At 40.6% G+C, this 18,410-nt stretch overlaps 1 protein-coding gene and 1 long non-coding RNA gene across 3 annotated transcripts; both read right to left on the reverse strand.

Moving 5' to 3' along the window:
• Positions 1–7,421: 7,421 nt before the first annotated feature.
• LOC141657399 (pentatricopeptide repeat-containing protein At3g49240, mitochondrial) lies at positions 7,422–13,621 on the reverse strand. Of its 2 annotated transcripts, none has more exons than XM_074464628.1 (3): positions 13,061–13,621; positions 10,241–11,742; positions 7,422–7,733 (listed from the first exon to the last, which is right to left on the reverse strand). In XM_074464628.1, the coding sequence occupies exons 1-2, from the start codon at positions 13,560–13,562 to the stop codon at positions 10,265–10,267; spliced, it is 1,980 nt and encodes a 659-aa protein (XP_074320729.1). In that variant the 5' UTR covers positions 13,563–13,621; the 3' UTR covers positions 7,422–7,733; positions 10,241–10,264. The 2 variants fall into 2 exon arrangements, with proteins under 2 accessions (XP_074320729.1, XP_074320730.1); XM_074464629.1 differs by having other exon boundaries at positions 7,422–7,754.
• Positions 13,622–16,582: 2,961 nt separating this feature from the next.
• LOC141656109 (uncharacterized) lies at positions 16,583–17,221 on the reverse strand. The gene is made up of 2 exons (XR_012548346.1): positions 17,034–17,221; positions 16,583–16,941 (listed from the first exon to the last, which is right to left on the reverse strand). It is a non-coding gene; the product is annotated as an uncharacterized LOC141656109 (long non-coding RNA).
• Between the last annotated feature and the right edge of the window lie 1,189 nt (positions 17,222–18,410).

Below are 18,410 nucleotides of genomic sequence, written 5' to 3' on the forward strand. Positions count from 1 at the left end.
ATCAATATCGTCTATAGATACGAACATTGTCGTCGCGCCGTAACCCCGATTCCCTCGGCCAAGGCCGGGAAGCAGCGGGGACACAACGACCGATACGCTAACATGTTCACAGCGGCGGTTGGGAAACGCAAATCTGACCGCCTCGGGCGGTGGAGGAAGCAACCGACAAGCCAACATGTTTAAAAACGTTAAGTACAGTTGAGATACGCATTCTAACTGCCCCGGCAAAGCCGAGGGTAGAAACAGAAAAGAAGCACTCAATTAATAACGTAAGAAGACAACTCAGACAAAAATGAGAAAAAGACCTCGGCCAAGCCAGAGGCAAAGTAAACAAACTCTTATTAAAATGTTTACAGGTTACAAGGAAGAAGTCGACGGCCGTCCCCATAGGGATAGCCTAAACACTACCTACCAAAGTTTACAAAAAAAGAAGGAACAACAAAAGGGTACAGACATAAGACATGAAGTGCCAAAAGATGGCGGGGAGGAAAGGCTTAATAATTGGCCCCGAACAGTGAAGCTATCCGAGATGCCGGGTGAACCCGGTGACGACCGCCCGTCTCCCTATGCTGTTCTTTGCCCGTCGTCGTCGCGACGTCAAGAAGCATCATCTTTGGTGGGCGACCCGAGACCGACTTGGCGGCTTCAGCTTCACCGCCTTTAGCCTCTCGCTTCCTCCTGGCCGCCTTCGCCTTTTCAAGATGGGCCGCCTTCTCGACCTCCTCTTCCTCCTTCTTCACCTTTGCCTCCTCCATGACCTTCTCCTCCGCGGCCTTCGCCTTAGCATCAAGCTTATCATCAAACAGCTCGTCAAATATTTGCCACGGAAAGGAGCCTTCAGGAAAGAGCTCCCCGATCACTTCCCTGGCGGCTTCTTCGGCCAGTCCGTGATTGGGCGCACATGTTAGGGAGGACGACGCTTTGGAGCGTCTCAATGTCCTCCTCCCTGCGGGTGAGGATTGCCTTTGTATTCTGTGTGACTTCGACCGAAGCCGATACATAGACTTCCATTCTTCCCTCTTCTTAACGGTGAAGTCAAAGGCTTTCTGAAGCTTGTCATGCTCCTCCAGCATCTTAGCGGCATTAGCCTCCCCAGCCTCAACCTTGGCTCTCTCAAAGCAAGGAGCGCCTTTTCAGCGTCCTCCCTAAGTTTTCGCTCGGCAAGGACCGCCTTTTCAGCCTCAACCTTGGCCCTCTCGGTTTCCTCCTTCGCGCTAGCCGAGCTCAAGCTGAGCCGCTCAGGCGAGGGGCGCGGCCATGACCTTTTCTTGCTCCATAATATGAGCACCGGCCATATCAGCCCACTTTGCCAGCATCTTTCTAATCTGAGCGGGGGAAGGCTTCGGAGAGGAAGAGATGACGGCGACATCTTTATCACCCGTCGGCGCAGGTCGCTTCTCAATAAGCCGTTCAGAGGGACCGGTAGACGGCGGCGGTTGATCTACAAAAAATGCGGACAAAGCATCCATGTCAACATTCATTGACATGCCGGAGAGCCTATCATCAGGAACACCTAATGAACCGGCTAACCGAGCCACGAGTTAGATCCGTACAGTCTTGGGCTTCTTAGACGAGGGCGGCTGGCCCCGCGTTTCTTTGTCGGCCTCGGTAGCGATAGCAGCAGAGCGTGGGGCGTGGCGATCTCTTTTCTCTTACGAAAGAGAGGAGATTCCTCTGCCACAGTGGTCTCCTCATCGGTAATATCGACGACCACCACCGTCTCCTTTTGGACCGCAAGGATTGAGGTGAATTGAAGTTGACGCCGTCACCGCCGAAGACGTTGCTTTTCGCGTTCGGCGCGGCACTTTACTGGCAACCTTCGCCTGGGCCGCCGTTACATCCAATGCCTTCAGCTGCTGATCCATGAGGTCGTTTGGCGCCGGTCTGCGATCACGTGTCTCGGTCTTAGGATGCATATCAACAACTTTTCCGTCCTTACCGAGTCCCAACCTCTTAAGGGTATCCTCAGACAGATCCGGGCCAAAACGGTCTGCAAAGGAAACGAAGCAAGAGTTAAGTAGAAGAAATAAATCAAAATTCAAAAACGAAACATTAAAGCGAGAGATGGGCCTCACACCGACCCCACTCACCCCGTTCGAGGGCCGGTATGAGGCCGACGTGGCAGAGCAGTTCATCCTGAAGAATGATCTGCGTCGGGGGCATCCATCCCTTCGGCATCCCATTCTTCTCAGCCTCAAACAGTTTCATTGCCCGTTTTTCGTCCTCATTAAGATGGACCTTGATGGCATCCATCTTAAGCTTACTCCGGGAGACATATTTCTCACGCTCCCCCGGCTCTCACACCGCAAATTGACACGGTGCTCAAAGGACCGAGGCAGTGGATAATCCTCCGGAACCTCGACGTACACCCACCGCGCCTTCCAGTCCTTGCGGGAAGTAAGCTTAGAGACGGAGACGTAACCCGGCTCTGTCTGCACGTTGTACCACCCCACGCCACCAGGGGCTGACGGCCGAAGGTGATGAAGCCGGCGGAATAAGTTAACCGTTGGGGCCTCCTTTTTAAAGAGACAGAGCCACACAAAGCCAACTATAGTCCTAATGGCCAACGGATGCAGTTGAGCCACGGCGACATTCATGGCTTTAAGGATGGCTGCGACGTATTCATTCAGAGGAAACCGGAGCCCATACTCCAGGTGTCTAATGTATACGCCGTCTGACCCTTGGGAGGGCAAAGGGACCGCTTGACCCTCCTTGGGGATAACAATCCTATACTCCCTGCCGAAGGAGAAATGATGTTCGAAAAAATCGGGACCGAACAATCGCGAACTTTTTGGTCCAAGCACGATCGGGGGATCGATCTTACGGGCTTCGCCATGATCCAAGAGATGCGGCCTCTCATCGGAATGAGTCCTTTCCTCATCATCACCGTCATCATCAACATCATCATCATCATCCGAGAAACCATCCAAATACTGATCGTCAACCTCAGGAGAAGGAGACCTAGGGCCCCGGACCTTATCGGGATGGCGGCAAAGTGCCCTCCTCCTCATCAAGGCGCGACGGGGAACCCCGGCGCAGATTACTAGGTCCAAGCATCGCGAGAAGACATTTTCACAACAAAAACTTAACAATTAAAAGTTGTAAAATTTGTTTGTTTACCTTGGGAAGAGTGTTACGCCGAGTAACGCTTCAAAGACTAGAGAGAAGTTTCGTCAAAGAAAACTAAGCGAAAAGAAGAAAATTTTTTGAGAGAATGAATTTGGAAGGCCAAATTCAGGGGCTAACTGCCCTATTTATAGGGCAAAGCCCACTCAATCCGACCAATCAGGGCAAAGCCCATGAAGCGTCAACCAATCAACACCAAGACACGTGTCAAGCATGCAGCCACGGAATGTCAATCGTCACAACAGTTACCAATCTTCTTTGACACGCTACTTGGCGGAATGCCAATCGACGTATCTTCTTCAACACGCTCCTTGTTATCTACTTGCCAAACGGCCGGTGATCAACCAAGCTTGGCGGCAAAAGACGGCCGGGGGCAATCAAAGCATCCAAGCACTCTCAACCTTGGACCCGCCGCCAAGAACATCTTCTTTTCCACATTTGATGTCCATTACACATCCATGTGGAGGGGGGATATGGTACGGCCTGAGCAAGACCAAGCCGAGGAAGAGGAAGCCGGGGAAGAAAATTCAACTTGCGCAGAATACGCTCAACACTCATCGAAGGTCCATACCACGGCATAGACTACGCTGGGGCAAATTGATGGGGCATATTTCGCACCCGATGACCGAGTCAACATATTGAGCAAGGTCAAAGATCAAAAGAGACAAGTCAACATGTTAGACCGCCTAAACCGACGCGACTGTCGGCCGATCACTGGTCTCTACTGGCAACCACCGGCCAGGGAGACATATCCGCGTACTCATATCCAAGACCCCTCGGCATGGAGTCACCGGCTGCCATGGGTCCCTCGGCCGAGGGTAGAACGGTCTTTCCACCAGCTAGCCACTTGGCCACTTGGCCACTACGTGACAAAAGGTGAAAGTCTATAAATACTCCACTTCTCTCATTGAGAAGGGGATCCACAATCTAACCTAAAACTCACTATTCATCTGGTACAAACTCCCTCATCTCTCTACAATATACTTTGTCAAGTAACACACAACTTAATCCCTTTAAGTTTACTGACTTGAGCGTCGGAGTGAGTACGCTCGGTGCAAAGCCGAGCCCTCAGTTTGTTCATCGTTTCAGGAGAGACCGAAAGGAAGAGTCGAGACAAGGAAAGACATCATTTCACCAAGCTTACGTGGTAAACAAATCTGCTCTGGAATTACACCCGGAACAGACTTATATATAATCTCTAATCATTTAATCAAAACCGCGGAAATGACACCCATCAGACCGGATACTCGGTCGAGTATAGAGTATACTCGGCCGAGTATCCTCTACTCGGGCGAGTATCCCATACTCGGCCGAGTATTCCTAGGCAGAGAGCTGTCCAGAAACACACAACACACTTACTCAGCCGAGTAAGCCATATTCGGCCGAGTAGCAGACTTAGGAAAAACTGTGGTATTATAATGTATGGACGTGTCCCGGTACCGGCGTGGTGATTGTATAATCGTGCTGCATTCATATCATTGGCATATTACATATTTATCTATCATCTTGTGTCTTATATTTATTTATTGAAACTGACGTGTTGTGTGTCTGTGTAATTGTCACCAATTTCCGGGGTGGCATGTGTCGATTCATATGATATTTCCGATGATATGGGGAGCAGGTAAAGTACAGGTTGTTTTGGTATCAAGCGGGAGACGGGACGAGCCTTGGACTCGGAGTCGAGTACATGGATAGTTGTTAGATGACATAGATGGTAGTCAAGTTGTATAATTCACATTTTATTTATTGATTTATTTATGGTTATGTAATTCATTACACACTTCATTTATATTAATTGTTTCTTAATTGCAACTCCGATTCACCGCCTCGGGAAACCGAGATGGTAATATCCTCCCATTGCCTTGGTCGGGTAAGAAGAGGGTGTTACACTCATGGTACCCTTAAGGTTTCATTTTTATGCCCATGGTATCCTTAATGTAAGACCGTTAACAAAACGTTAAATTTTAATGACATGACAATAATTAATAAATTAAAAATATGGGAGTACAATATCTTTTATGGCTAGTTTCATTGGAAAATGATGTCTCTTTTGTGTCTGCAATACTCTGTCTTAATTAAAGTATGGGATTACGATTTCTAGTTACTCAAAAAACCCTCTTTAATTCCCTCACTCTTTAATATTATTTAGAGGTCCTAAATTGTTAAAGCCGTTTTCTTTAAGATAGCTTCATAGTCGTATTTTTATGCTTCTGAAGCGAGTCGTAAGGAAATTGTGAATCACGAAGGAGTTTGGCGGAATGAGTTATGTTTAAGGGACGATCTTAAGGATCGAATTCAAAATAGTTATGCTTTCTATCTGGTTGGGCAGGAATCATCGTGCTTTTACTTTTCGCATTAAGGTTGATGCTATTTGGTTTGCTAGTTTGGAGGCTTACGCACGATGGGTTGTGTATATCAATGAAGGGAGTGTTGTTTTTGAAAGAGGAAGCAAGTTTAAGGCTGAGTCGGCTGGTCAAGCTAAAGCTATTGGTATCAGGAAAGTTCTGGAGTGGGCATCCTATAATAGGATTTTCTATCTGGAGATTTCGTCTGATTGTTTACAAGTACTTTTTCAAATTGCATGGACTGAGAGGACACACCACCTCACTAAGGGAGTGCTTGGAGATATTTCTTTTTTTGCTTCCGTCTTTCCATTATTTACGTTTTAGTTTTGTTCCTAAGAACCTTAATAAACGTGCTCATAGCTTAACTAAGAGGGCTATGAGAATATAATATCTTTTTTTACCGTTGCCAAAAAAATAAAAATAAAAATCCCTCATTCTTTGAACGCTTGTCTATCCCCATTCGCTTTCTCGAATCTGCATCACAAAATAATTTCACAAATTCACAAAAAAAAAAAATTAGGCATTTAGCCAATGTCAGAATAGGAAGTGTACCAAGGAATATTTCACTGGTCATCCTCCAAGTACATTGAACAACATAAAGGTGAAGGTGAAAGTGATCCAACTTATTATTAAGGGTTCGTTTGGATTGAAGGAATTAGAGAGAAGGGGAGGGGAGGGAAAGGGAGGGATTTAATTTCCTTTGTTTGGAAAAAAAAATATGGGAGAAAGGAAATGGAAGGGGAGAGAAATGAGAGGACTTATTTTCCCTCCTATAGAACAAACTATAATATTTCCGATGGTGCAAGATTTGGAAAGAAAACATTATTGGATTTCTAATTATACCACCAACATCCTTCAATCCTCCATCCATTCTTCATCTCCCTCCTTCCTCCCCTTCCATTTCCCTTCATATTTTTTGTTATCCAAACACCCACATCTCATTTACCCTCCCCGTCTCTCCCCTCCCTTCACCTCCCCTCACTACCCCTCCCCTCCCCTTCCCTCCTAAAATTGTATCCAAACGGACCCTAAGGCAGTCGAGTACATACATCAATATGATGGTGAAGATGAAGATGATCCAACTCATAATTAACTTCTTGTTCAAAATAATGGTAACCAAAGCAATTTCTAAAGAATGTCCACTCAATCCGGTCGTTGGCTTCCCGTTAAGCTGAATATCGCTACTAAAGCACAAAATACCGTACTCTAGGCAACATGAATGGATTTACGTACCTCTAGCAAGCAAGAACTAATTCAATCACATTTTAGATCTGTCTCCTAATTTTATAGACGCATCATTTAGGGCACGTGGATTTTTAGTATTTGATGTTTTTTGACAGATTTAGTGTTTTTTTTTTTTTATTTAATTTAAAGAAATTAATTTATTTATTTTTCTCTCCTTTATTACACACTTTTTCAACAAGTACTTTCTTATAGATTTTACCTGGTTCATTCCGGGCCCTTAACTCTATTTCGGTTTTTAAAAATCGTTTTAATCTTTTCTCTCGATTTAAATTTTAAGTTTTTATAAAAGAAAGACGAAATTTGATTTTAAAACCCTTAAGTTTACCTTGACTTTCCATTACATTTTCGTTCCCCCTTTTTGTTTTTCATCTTCCCTTTTTTATTCGCATTTTGAGGCGTACGTTCACCCATAGACGGTTCGAAAGGATGGTTCATGTCAGCCGACCCCAAATCATTTTGGGATTAAGGCTCTGATGTTGTTGTTGTTGTTGTTGTTGTTGTTGTTGTTGTATCATTTAGGGCACGTTTGGATAGGAAGATTAGAGGAAAAGACAAGAGAGGGAAACGGATGAAGGTAATTTCTTTTGTTTGGTTCGCTTCCAACAAAGTAAAGATTTGAAAGAAAACCATCTCCGTTCCTCCTTCCCCCTCCCCTCTTTTACATCCAAACACACCCTTAGTTTCTTTTTCAAAAAGACATTCCTCAAGTCATTATATTTTCTTCACACACATAATGTCATCTTCAAATGCATTACATTTTGAAGTTACGTGCGCTAGCATCAACGATTTAATTGGCCTAATCAATGAATCTGACTTCTTAACATAAATTTCTCTTAAAATGCCTGAAATACAGTTCACCAACTTACTAAAGAAGACAAACTCAAAACCTGTTCTATGTACGGGAGGGAAATAAATCAAGGGCAATAATGGCCATCATCCATCGCCACAGCTAAAAGTGGCTCCCGCATCAAGTAGGATAGGGTTTAGACATGCAACCCACCTTCCTTCTTCTGCCTCCTGCATTTAGAGAAAGATGACCTTGAAACCAGAATAAGAAATCGTTCACTAGTTCACAGAAGTAAGAAAAACAATAGAGGTCGTTAGATCCATTTCAATTTTTCCAAAGCCAAAAGGAACCGTGCATTTTTCAGTCCATTGGGAATAGATGAAGAGGGGGATACAGAATAAATATAAGTGAGCTCAATTTGGATTTAAAAAAGTAAGGCAATCTAGTTTATCCTATGTTAGAGAAGAGCGAAATTATACTTAAGTGAAGATTGAAATACTGACAGCAATAGAAATAAACAATTGCCATAAGTAGAAAGTTTATCTCACTTCACAATTTAAAAAGAACCCTGGCGAGTGTTAGCTATTGTTTAGCTAGTTTTTAGCTGACCAAGTCATTGGCGCTTGAGTCAATAAAGGCTCAATAAGTGAGGGTAAGAAAACAAGAACAGGGAAAAGACAAAATTCAAGAATAAAGTTAAACGAGTAATGGAATCTAAGTAAAAGGCAAAAAGGGTTTACTTAAATAGTAAATAAATTTGCATGATAGGAATTCTAACAGGACAGTTATGAATAGAGGTGGCAAACAGGTCAATCGGATCAGTTTCGGTTCGGGTTCTTTCGGATCGGGTTATTTCGGTTTATCTTTTTTTTCGATTTCAGTTCGGTTCAACTCGGGTTGGATTCAGTTTTCACTAATAATCGGTTGTAGATATTTCGGGTCGGTTCAGGTTCGAGTTGGGTCAATATCGGTGCAAACAAGGTTCGAGTCGGGTCAATATCGGAGCAGATGAGATTCAAGTCAGGTCATAATCGAATCGGATGTCAAAGGAATAGGTCTTTATTCAAAACGTTGGATATAATACGAATAATTTTTTTTAAAAAATAATAAATAATGTTTTTTTTGTATAACTACGATATAATATTAATTTATTGACGTCAAATGAGTGACACTCATGTACAAAAAGACACCCTAGATTAGGTACATTCGGGTCATTTCGGGTTTCAATGTTGGGTTTCTGTCATCAATGTACGGGTTGAAATCGGTTCAGGTATATATCGGTTCGGATTAAAACAATTCAGGTTGAAACAGTTCAGGTTCATTTGAACTTGGGTCTATTTCGGATATTACAAATTCGGTTCGATTTCGAATCAATTCAGGCCGATTCAGGTTTCGGGGTAAAATTCAGTTATAAATTTCGGGTGTACGGTCAGGTGTCGATTCAGGTATTTTCGATCGGTTTTTCGGGTTCGGTATACTTTTGCCAGGTCTAGTTATGAACTTATGATGTTAGTATGGGTCCAATCTTTTTTTTTTTTTGGATGAAGGGATTTGGAGGACAGGAAAGGGCGGGAAACGATTCCCTTATTGGATAGCAAATTGGGTTGGAGGGAAATGGAGGTGTCTATTTTTCCGTCTAAAGACAAGTGAAAATCTCTCCATCTTGAGAAAGATTTAAAAAAAGGCTCCACTCCCCCTTCCCTTGCATCTTCCCTCCTAAGGGTGTGTTTGGATTGGGAGATTTGGAGGGAAAAGAAAAGGAGGGAGAGTAGGGGATTTAAAATCCTTTGTTTGGATAGCAAATAAGGGTGTAGGGAAGGGGGAGAGATTTGGAGGGATCCATTTTCCCTCCTCCAAGGCAAATCAAAATCTCTCCGCAATTGGCAAGATTTGGAAGGAAATTGTATCCAAACACCCACATCCCATTTCCCCTCCCCTTTCCTTCCCTCCCTTTCTCTTCCCTCCTTCCCCCTCCCCTCCCTTTCCCTCCATTTTTACTATCCAAACACACTCTAAAAGTCTGTGCAGCTCTCTGTTAGTAGATCCAATTCTTGTGAATTTCAACAAGTCAGATACTTCTCTTGGATAACTGGCCCGTTGAGATTGTTTTTTTTTTTTTAATTCCAAGTTACTCTGGTCAAATACAAAAATCTACTCCATACATTATTCTAACCAACTGAGCCAATAACAAGGCATAACCTATGTTGCTCGGACCCTTCAATATGACCTCGCGTACCCGTGTCGGACACTGGACACTCGGACATGGGTAGCACAATCGGACACTTCATTTTAGACCAAAAACATGAATTTTTTCATAAAAATAGACGAATCCGACACTTGGACACGTATCCGTGTCGGATACTTCTAACCGAGTCCGAGCAACATAGGGCATAACTGGTCATTATGGGACACATTACAATAGAGGACTAATTTACAAAATGCACTTACCCACTAGATTTCCATTTCTTTCCAAAGATGATCAAAATTTATCTGCTATTTTAAATGTGAATTATTCTCAAAGAAAGGAAAAGAACTCGTTGATACAATGCTAGTCCTGATAACATGTATTTCCATAAGGAGATCACAAGAAGAGAACATATTCGCACCAACTACGTTCAAGATATATAACGAGTAACACAGTATATATTTCCATCATTCCTTTTGTCGGCTACACAAACAAGGTCATATATTAGTGACAGAAAATTGTAGACAGAGCGCATTTTGCATTGAGGAATACCTGAAATCCGGGGACAGTGCCAAATTAAGCTGCAGCCTGCGCAGGGTCCACACTCTTTGGTGTGGATTCGCCCGCTGAGTCGCCTCCAGTTACTTCTTCCACTGCTAATCCTCCTGAAGTAGATTCAGGAGAAGATGATTCACTGGTTATCACCTCATTGTTCGACATTATATCAGCACTTCCAGAGAGTGCACTAGATTGTTTGTCGTCATTGTTACCAAACAGCTTGGGTGGAATTATAGAAGCAACAGCAGCTCTAGCACTTTCTTTGGCTTTTTCCGCCTTTTCAGCCTCCAATCTTTTAGCCTCTTCTTTCTCATTCTCCTTCTGCTCAATAAGTCTATCTAATTCCTCCTCCTCTAGCCCTTGATTTCTCAGGCCATCTTTAACAATTTTGTGCATATCTTCATTGAGGTCAACGCTTCCCTCATCCAACATATCACTGACAATGCTAAGCACATCATCCAGTTTCCCGACATCACACAAGGCCTTGAACATAAATTCATAACTTGCAGAGTTGAACTTGAGCTTCTTCACCATCAAATCAAAGAATGACTTTGCCTCGTCTATTTTTCCCACCTGAACTAATCCTTCAACCAACTTGTTATAGACAGCCAAGTTAGGCCTTAAATTTTCATCAATCATTTTCCTAAAATACCCAGCAGCAGCATCTGGCCTACTTTCCTTAAAGCATGTTTCCATCAACAAACAATAAGTCACTTCATCTGGATTAACTCCTTTCTCACACATTTTGACCGAGAGTTCCTCCGCTTCAGGTAACAAATCATTGTTACACAGCTGCTCAATCAAATTGTTGAATGATAGAATATCAGGGCTACAAAATTTCTCACCCATGTTCATGAATACTTCAACCGCTTCCTTAAACCTTCCTTCTGCACAATAACCATCTGCCATCACATTATAGCTGCCTAGATTCACGGTCAGCTTCCAAGGTGGATTATGAAAGCTCTTCATCTTCTCAAACAATTTGATAGCCTCCTCAAATTTACCGTGCTTGCAGAAAGCATCCAAAACCAAATTGTAAGCCACGTCATCCATCTTAACCTTTGAATCCTCCCCCATTAACTCTTCAAATACCCTCACTCCATCCTCATCCATCCCCTTACAGAAATACCCTTTCATCAATGGTCCATACACAATTCCTTTTGTAATATACCCGCCCAATTTCTCCTTCAACTCCTCAAAAAGCTCCAAAACTTTATCCCCGTCTTTATTCTTAGCCCATCCATTCATCAGATGCCCGTAAACAACAGGATCAGGGTCGAAACCCCTTGACAGCATTTCATCTTTGATTTCAATTGCCTTCTCGAGCTTATTATTATCAACCAAGCCCTTGATCAATATTCGATAAGTCTCTGGTGATGGATCGAATGGCGCATCCTCAATCAACCTCTTATAATGCTCAAGAGCAGAGTCAGGCTTCCGGCACTCACAGTACAGAGTAATCAAAAGATTGTAAGTGATTATATTTGATGCAATACCTGTTGAGAAAAGATAAAGAAACCGAATGAATGAAATAGCACCATATGTTCACTACATCAGACAAAATTATTTAAATTTTAAAATCACTTCCAGAAAAGTAACATCATTACAAATTTACTACTTTAAAATTCCACAACCACTCTCATAGATTCTAGGCCTGGCTAATAATCCCGCTACCACTCTCATAGGTGCTTAGCATGGCTTTTTTGAGAAATAGTTTCAATCTTATATCATAGTTTCGGAAGACTGCGAACGCTTATACTCGAAAGGCAAAGCAAAGCTTCAACCTTTCTTTTGTTACATCCAAAAACATACATAATCAGAAATACTAATCTTCAGTTCAAATAATGCTAAAAAATATGCACCAAACTACCTATCAGAGTGGAACAAAAGATAGATGTGTAAAAGTCAATTATGTGCGGTGAATTGGTGATGTTAGAGAGCATACATCGCCTGACGCATCGCTTCATAAAACCAAGAAAACAACACATCTATTAAATTTGTACGAGAGGTGATGTCAGATGATACATACATCCGATGGATCAATAATGTTAGAGATGATACACCACTATATGACCAGTTGTGTCGAATTTGTATATTGAAAAAAAAACTAACTTTGCAACTACTACTTCAACAGCAACAATCACAGTATAACGAAGACAGGCAGTGTTAATTTCGATCTAATAGCACAGCAAGTAAATTAGTTTGATTCATCAAATGCTCATACACTTGAGCGAGCGTCACTTAATCAAACAACTCATGGCAATATTTTTTTCGACAGTTGGGAAAATAGAGGAACACCAATTCACTAACCTAAAAAGTACATTATCAAAGACCGTATCTTTTTGGCATCAATTAAATTTCCAAAACGACTCCCATTACCCCATTGCCTAAACGACTCCCACTAGCGGGATAGAAAGAATGCTAGACGTACACAGCCTTCTCTCGGTTTCCTGCAAATTTCATTGTGATTGCTACCTCGAAATAAAGCAATACGTTGAGTCATTTTATTTTATTGCGTCGTAATCCAGTACCAAAACTCATTACCAAAACAATGAGGTACAGGCTCCATTGAAAATGGAAACATGTTAATATGGACAAATCGCTATGTGAAATCAGTACATGATCAATTCACAAACTAGCGGTTGTACACAAATTTATCGTAAAACGGGATCTTTTAGTAACCACTTACTAGAGATGTGTTTGAATCGATTTTACAATTATATCAGTGTAAAAGCGCCTTACCCAAGATTACTCAATATTCAAACAATCACCCAATTTCACACAATCAATCAAAAAAAAAACCCAGAAACTTACCGGCTTGAGTAATAAAGCGATGAAGCGACAAAAAGTCGGAATAGCGACTTTGTCTAAGCAACGCATTAAAAACAGCATTACAGGTAAAAATAGTGGGACGACAATTAGAATAAACAGAGTGACGCGTATACAAGGCGGCTTCGTCAAGATCATTCTCGCGAATAAGCTTAAGAATGTTGTTATGGCAATTAAGACGGTTGCCGGTGAGTAGGTAGACATGGTCAGGGAGTTTGGCAGAATTAGGGTTTGCGGTAGAGGATGAAGGTGGGCGACGAGGTTGTTGTTGCTGCGGAGATTGTTGGCGGGAAGGGGAAAGAGGTGGTTGCATTCGAAGTTGGCGTTTGCGTTTACGGCGTTCGGCGGCGATATCGTCTGCGGTAGCGAAGGAGAGGAATCGGCGGGAAGAGAGGGGTGTGGGTTGTGGAAGGTGGTTGAGACGGTGGAGAGAAAGGGATTTGAGGCGGTGGAGGATTGAGGAAGAGGGTTTTGAGAGTGCCGCCATTGTTGAGGTTAAGTGAGGTGAAAAATGGAGGAGGGGTTTGGGTGGGTTTATGCCTTGTCGAGTTATGGGACTTGTAGCCTAGTTGACTAGGTAAGATGACACTCCTCTACAAAATTGGCCGTCCGTGTTAAATGACTTGAATGACACTCGACACTCGTCGGACACACGCCTAAAAATGTTATAGTTTAGACGAGCAATAAATTGTCAAAAGATATTGATTAGAAGATTGGTTTGGGTGAGAAATGAGAATTAGTTATAGTTAACGTCGAATTTTACCTTCAGTTACCTAAATTTAGTATCAAATACATTAAATTTAGAAGGGTTTTTCTATCCTATGCCCACTAGGCATAGGATAAAAAACTTAAAAGGAAAGAATTAATGATGTTTTTATAGAAAATTGTAATATTCTATCACTTTATAAGAAAAACATCATTAATTTTTTTCAAGTTTTATCCTATCGCCAGTGGGGATAGGATAGAAAAACCGAATTTAGAATCAAATACATTACAAAAATAAAATCATACGTTATTTATAACCATAAAATATGTTTTTTTATTAAATTTAAATAGCGTGTCCCGTGTCCTAAATTTCATGGGATACCGTATCACGTGTCTGTGTCGTGTCCGTTTTGGTGCTACCTAGCTTGTAGCTCGTGGAACATTGGAAGTGTGGTTACTGGTTAGGTTTAGATTAACGAGGCCATGCTAGTCCAAGTTTAGCTTAGTTTAGTTTAAGTTATCTAGGCTTTGATTTTTTTTCGCTTTAATTTCGATTTTTTTTTTTAGCTCTTGCTTAGCTCACTTCACTTCACTTCATTTCAACTCATATTATTTTGCTAAAATGTAAGAAATTTCATTAATAATAGCAAATTACATCACAAGTTTTTGAGACATACAATTTTGAAGTGCCAATACAACATAATGTGCACCTTTTGTAACCACAATCTATCCTTATTAGACATAGTTTAAGGTATACAATTCTTTACTCTTAAGATACAAAGTCCTCTGCACCTCAGCCGCAACCAACTCAGGTCTGATAACTCAAGCATGTAGACGAGCCTCATTCCTTTGCTGCCAAATCAAATACCAGCAGGCTAACACTGCTACATTAACAATACATTTTCTGATTTTGGGCCATCTTCTATTAACAATAGTTTTGAGCCAATCAGATTGACCTACTGATGACTCTAACCCGTTCATGGTATCTGGACAACACTTTTGTGACACCCCGCGATAACGCGGAAAATATAACTAATAAATTAAAGCGGAAATTTGTGATATTTTAAAAACTTTTTGTTATTAGTTAAAGATTAACACGCGGGTGCCAAAATGAAATGAAACAAATACATTAATAGACAAAATTAGGTTATTACAACCCAAGTCTAGAAGGCGGGAAAAAGATATCCCACGAATAAACATATAAAGGGTTTCTAAACTAGAGACTAAGGTCCAAGGGTTTAGTTCTCGCTAGCCCACACGTCTTTCCCACATAAGCATCTTCACAACCTGTCATTCATGTAAACATGAACGCCACAGTCAGTGGGGAGTAACTCAAGGTTCTCCCAGCCACAATATGTCGAAACGAACATAACAAAGAACATAAACAAACAATCATATTAGATAAGATATGGGTGAATCGAATTATAACCAAACATAGGATCATGCGTGTTTAAACCAACAAGAATAAAAGAAATGATGGAATAAACAAGTGAGGCATAAGCAACAATAAATAAATGGAAAAGAAAGCCAAGGAAACAGACACGACCACTTAGCCACGAGCACGTATTTCAAGGAGATATGACCAAAGTAACCATCCAAATAATGCAAGACATTTATCACTCTTAGACTATAATTTCCCCGGGTAGGACTACGATAATAATATGGTCCTAGTCTAAATCTGCAGATTCTCGGGTGTACATCCCGATTCGACGTGCGCCAAAGACAAAGACGCACCCAAGACTCGACTACTAAGGAGACCAAGTACCCCAATCGCGTAACAAAGACGAAAGTGGCGGAAAGACTAAGATAAGACTCACTTGCCAAAGACAAAGACAAGTGGCCAAAAGCCGTACTTGCGTAACAAAGACAAGTAGGCCAAAACCATACTTGCGTAACAAAGACAAGTAGGTCAAACCCGTGCTTGCGTAACAAAGACAAGCACGGCAAAAAAAACATGTCAAGCACATACGATGGTAATATGGCATTTCTACAAGAATACGACTCTTACAAGTAATTATTTATAATCATCTTTTCATACTTGAACATATAAAATAAACATTTCATTTTATAATTATACATGTCGGTTAAATAAAATAAATAAAATATAACAAGTGGTAAAGGATAATTTACGTCATGTGAAAATTTACGAAATGCAAACAATTCAATACAAGTGACAAATTGAGCCCAAGCATACAAGGGGAGTGAGCCCAAATAGTACAAGAATAGGGGTTCAAATAATATAAGAATTCGAGTCCCAATAATATAAGAATTCGGGTCCAAATATTTTAATAATTCGAGTCCAAATATTTAAAAGAATTCGAGCCCAAATGTTGTAAGAATTCAAGTCCAAGTGTTATAAGAATTTAAGTCCAAAAGTTATAAGAATTCAAGTCCAATATGCAACTTATAATGGATCCAAAACCAAGTAGTAAAGAGTCCCAAAAGTGTGATTCACAAAATGATCTACGGTATACAAGAGGAATGCAAGAGAGAGGACAACTGCATACTAAAACACGAGACACAAACAGTCCAAATACGAGAAATAGGATGTGATACAAGACGAAGACTGCAGGCCATAATTCGTGTAACACGTCACCAAATTTCGATTGTGCAGGGCTCAGGTTTGTCGTCCCAAACAGAGAATCGGGTAGCACTAGACACGGTATACACCGAGCTCCAACGGTCCAAAACCCGAGTTTTCCAAGCGGCGAAAATCGAGCAGACAAGTGACAACAATAATATGAGGAAGACAAGCAAGAAAACTAATCTGAGGACTGACTTATCCGTCCCAAACAGAGAACAAAACAGCATAACTAGACCGTCTTTAATAGCTCTATTTTGGTCCCACTTTAAGACGGAACTAAATCAGGGTTGGGGACGAGTAAGAGCATACTCGAGTCAAGATCTGAGTTCGTGCAAGCAGAGCTCACGACAGAACACGACTCAACACAAACCATTCCAAACACCAAGATGAGACGATATTTACCATACAAACGAAAGAAAAATGTAAAGAATTAAACTTTATCCGAAAAGAACATGTAAAACGACACCACAAGACGGAAATATCGACTCATTGTCGAGTAACCTATCACCGTTACCTTATACTTCTTTAATGGGCACGATTTCGACTCAAAAATTGTACCGGGATGTCAAGCTCGCACCTAGACACGAAGACGAAAGAAATTAGCGCAAGGTTCGAGCCTTAAGAAAGATGTCGGTCGCGAAATTGGACGAAAGCAGGGTCCTTTCTTACCTCAAAAGATGAAGAACAAACAGGGGAAGCTAATGGTGTAAACATTAGGGAATTTGGTTGAGAAATAAGGGAGGAAATGGAGGTTGAAGGTCGGCAAAAATGGTGTTGTACGGTCTGTCATTGTGTGGCTGTTGTTGCTTTGATTCAAAAGAAAGAAGAAGAGGCGGGAGGGAGTATGAATGAGGAAGGGTGTGGGGAACGCGCAAACAACAACAACAATAAATAATAATCAATACATATATATAAAGCAGAAACTTTTCGAGCGATATTAGAGAGTCCAACTTTTTTAGAAATCCTAACAAGAGTAGATTTCGAAAAAAATTAAATAAATAAAGTTATCCTAATAAAAGTAGATTTCTTAGTATTTAAAACAAATTTTAATAAAATTATCCTAATATAAGTAGATCAAATATATTTTAATAAAATTATCCTAATATAAATATAAAATTATCAAACAGATAATAGAAATTCATAATAATAGTTCAAGTTATCGTATTTATTTTCCCCCACTTACGGTCTCATACATTTTTATTTTGTATTCTCGCATCAAAATTCAAGAAGCTGGCGGATAAAAGATGAATTTATTTTATTAAAGTGTTATGTGAAGATGATGTAGTGTAACTTACGTAGTTACACGAAATATAAGTTACGATTTTATCAAAAATGTAATCACTAAATAATCATTGGAGTGTGTGTATAGAAATCATAAACATAAATGCCTCCATATACATTCAAGTTATCAATACATAAAACATTTTACTAATCTATATATGTTACTATTTTTGTTTAACTAATTTACTTTCTATAAGAATGTGGAGATCATTAGATGAAGGAATGAAACCGAGAAAAATCAAGTAGAATTTGAGGGTTTAAACAACTCAAAGCTTTTGTGTAACAATGGAATAACTCATAGTGTTATTCATATGATGAATTAATGATCGGTTCTAGACTCACGCATTAGTAGGTGCTAAATACTCAAAATACACTATGTAACTAATTATATGGTATATTAATGTCATACACATTATTCATATACTATATCTCATATTTCATTATAAAAATTAACTGAAACCTAAAAAACAAGCTTAAAAGATAACTGAAAATTCGGAGCCGATCAGTTAACCGATTAAATAAAAACTGCTTTTTAAACTAACCGGAAAGATAGTTTTTTTTATAATATGGCATAAAAGGACATAGTAAGTACTCCATATTTAATATTATAAATTGAAGTATTAAAAAAAAATACATGTAGCTTATTTCTTACATGCTTCACTTATTTTGGTAAATAATTTATCCACCAAATACTTACAATAAAGAAGATAAATGAAATTTTGGTCAGATAAATTTAAGCTTATTTTTTTTCGAAACAGAGTCTAA

Source organism: Silene latifolia, chromosome 5 (assembly GCF_048544455.1).
Source record: "Silene latifolia isolate original U9 population chromosome 5, ASM4854445v1, whole genome shotgun sequence".
In the NCBI taxonomy this organism is placed as follows: Eukaryota; Viridiplantae; Streptophyta; class Magnoliopsida; order Caryophyllales; family Caryophyllaceae; genus Silene; species Silene latifolia.

Coding starts and splice junctions, on each gene's coding strand:
- LOC141657399 (XM_074464628.1), bottom strand. CDS start 13,562: ATGGCGGCACTCTCAAAACCCTCTTCCTCAATCCTCCACCGCCTCAAA. Junction 11,743..13,060: donor TCGCTTTATTACTCAAGCCG/GTAAGTTTCTGG, acceptor TTTTCTCAACAG/GTATTGCATCAAATATAATC.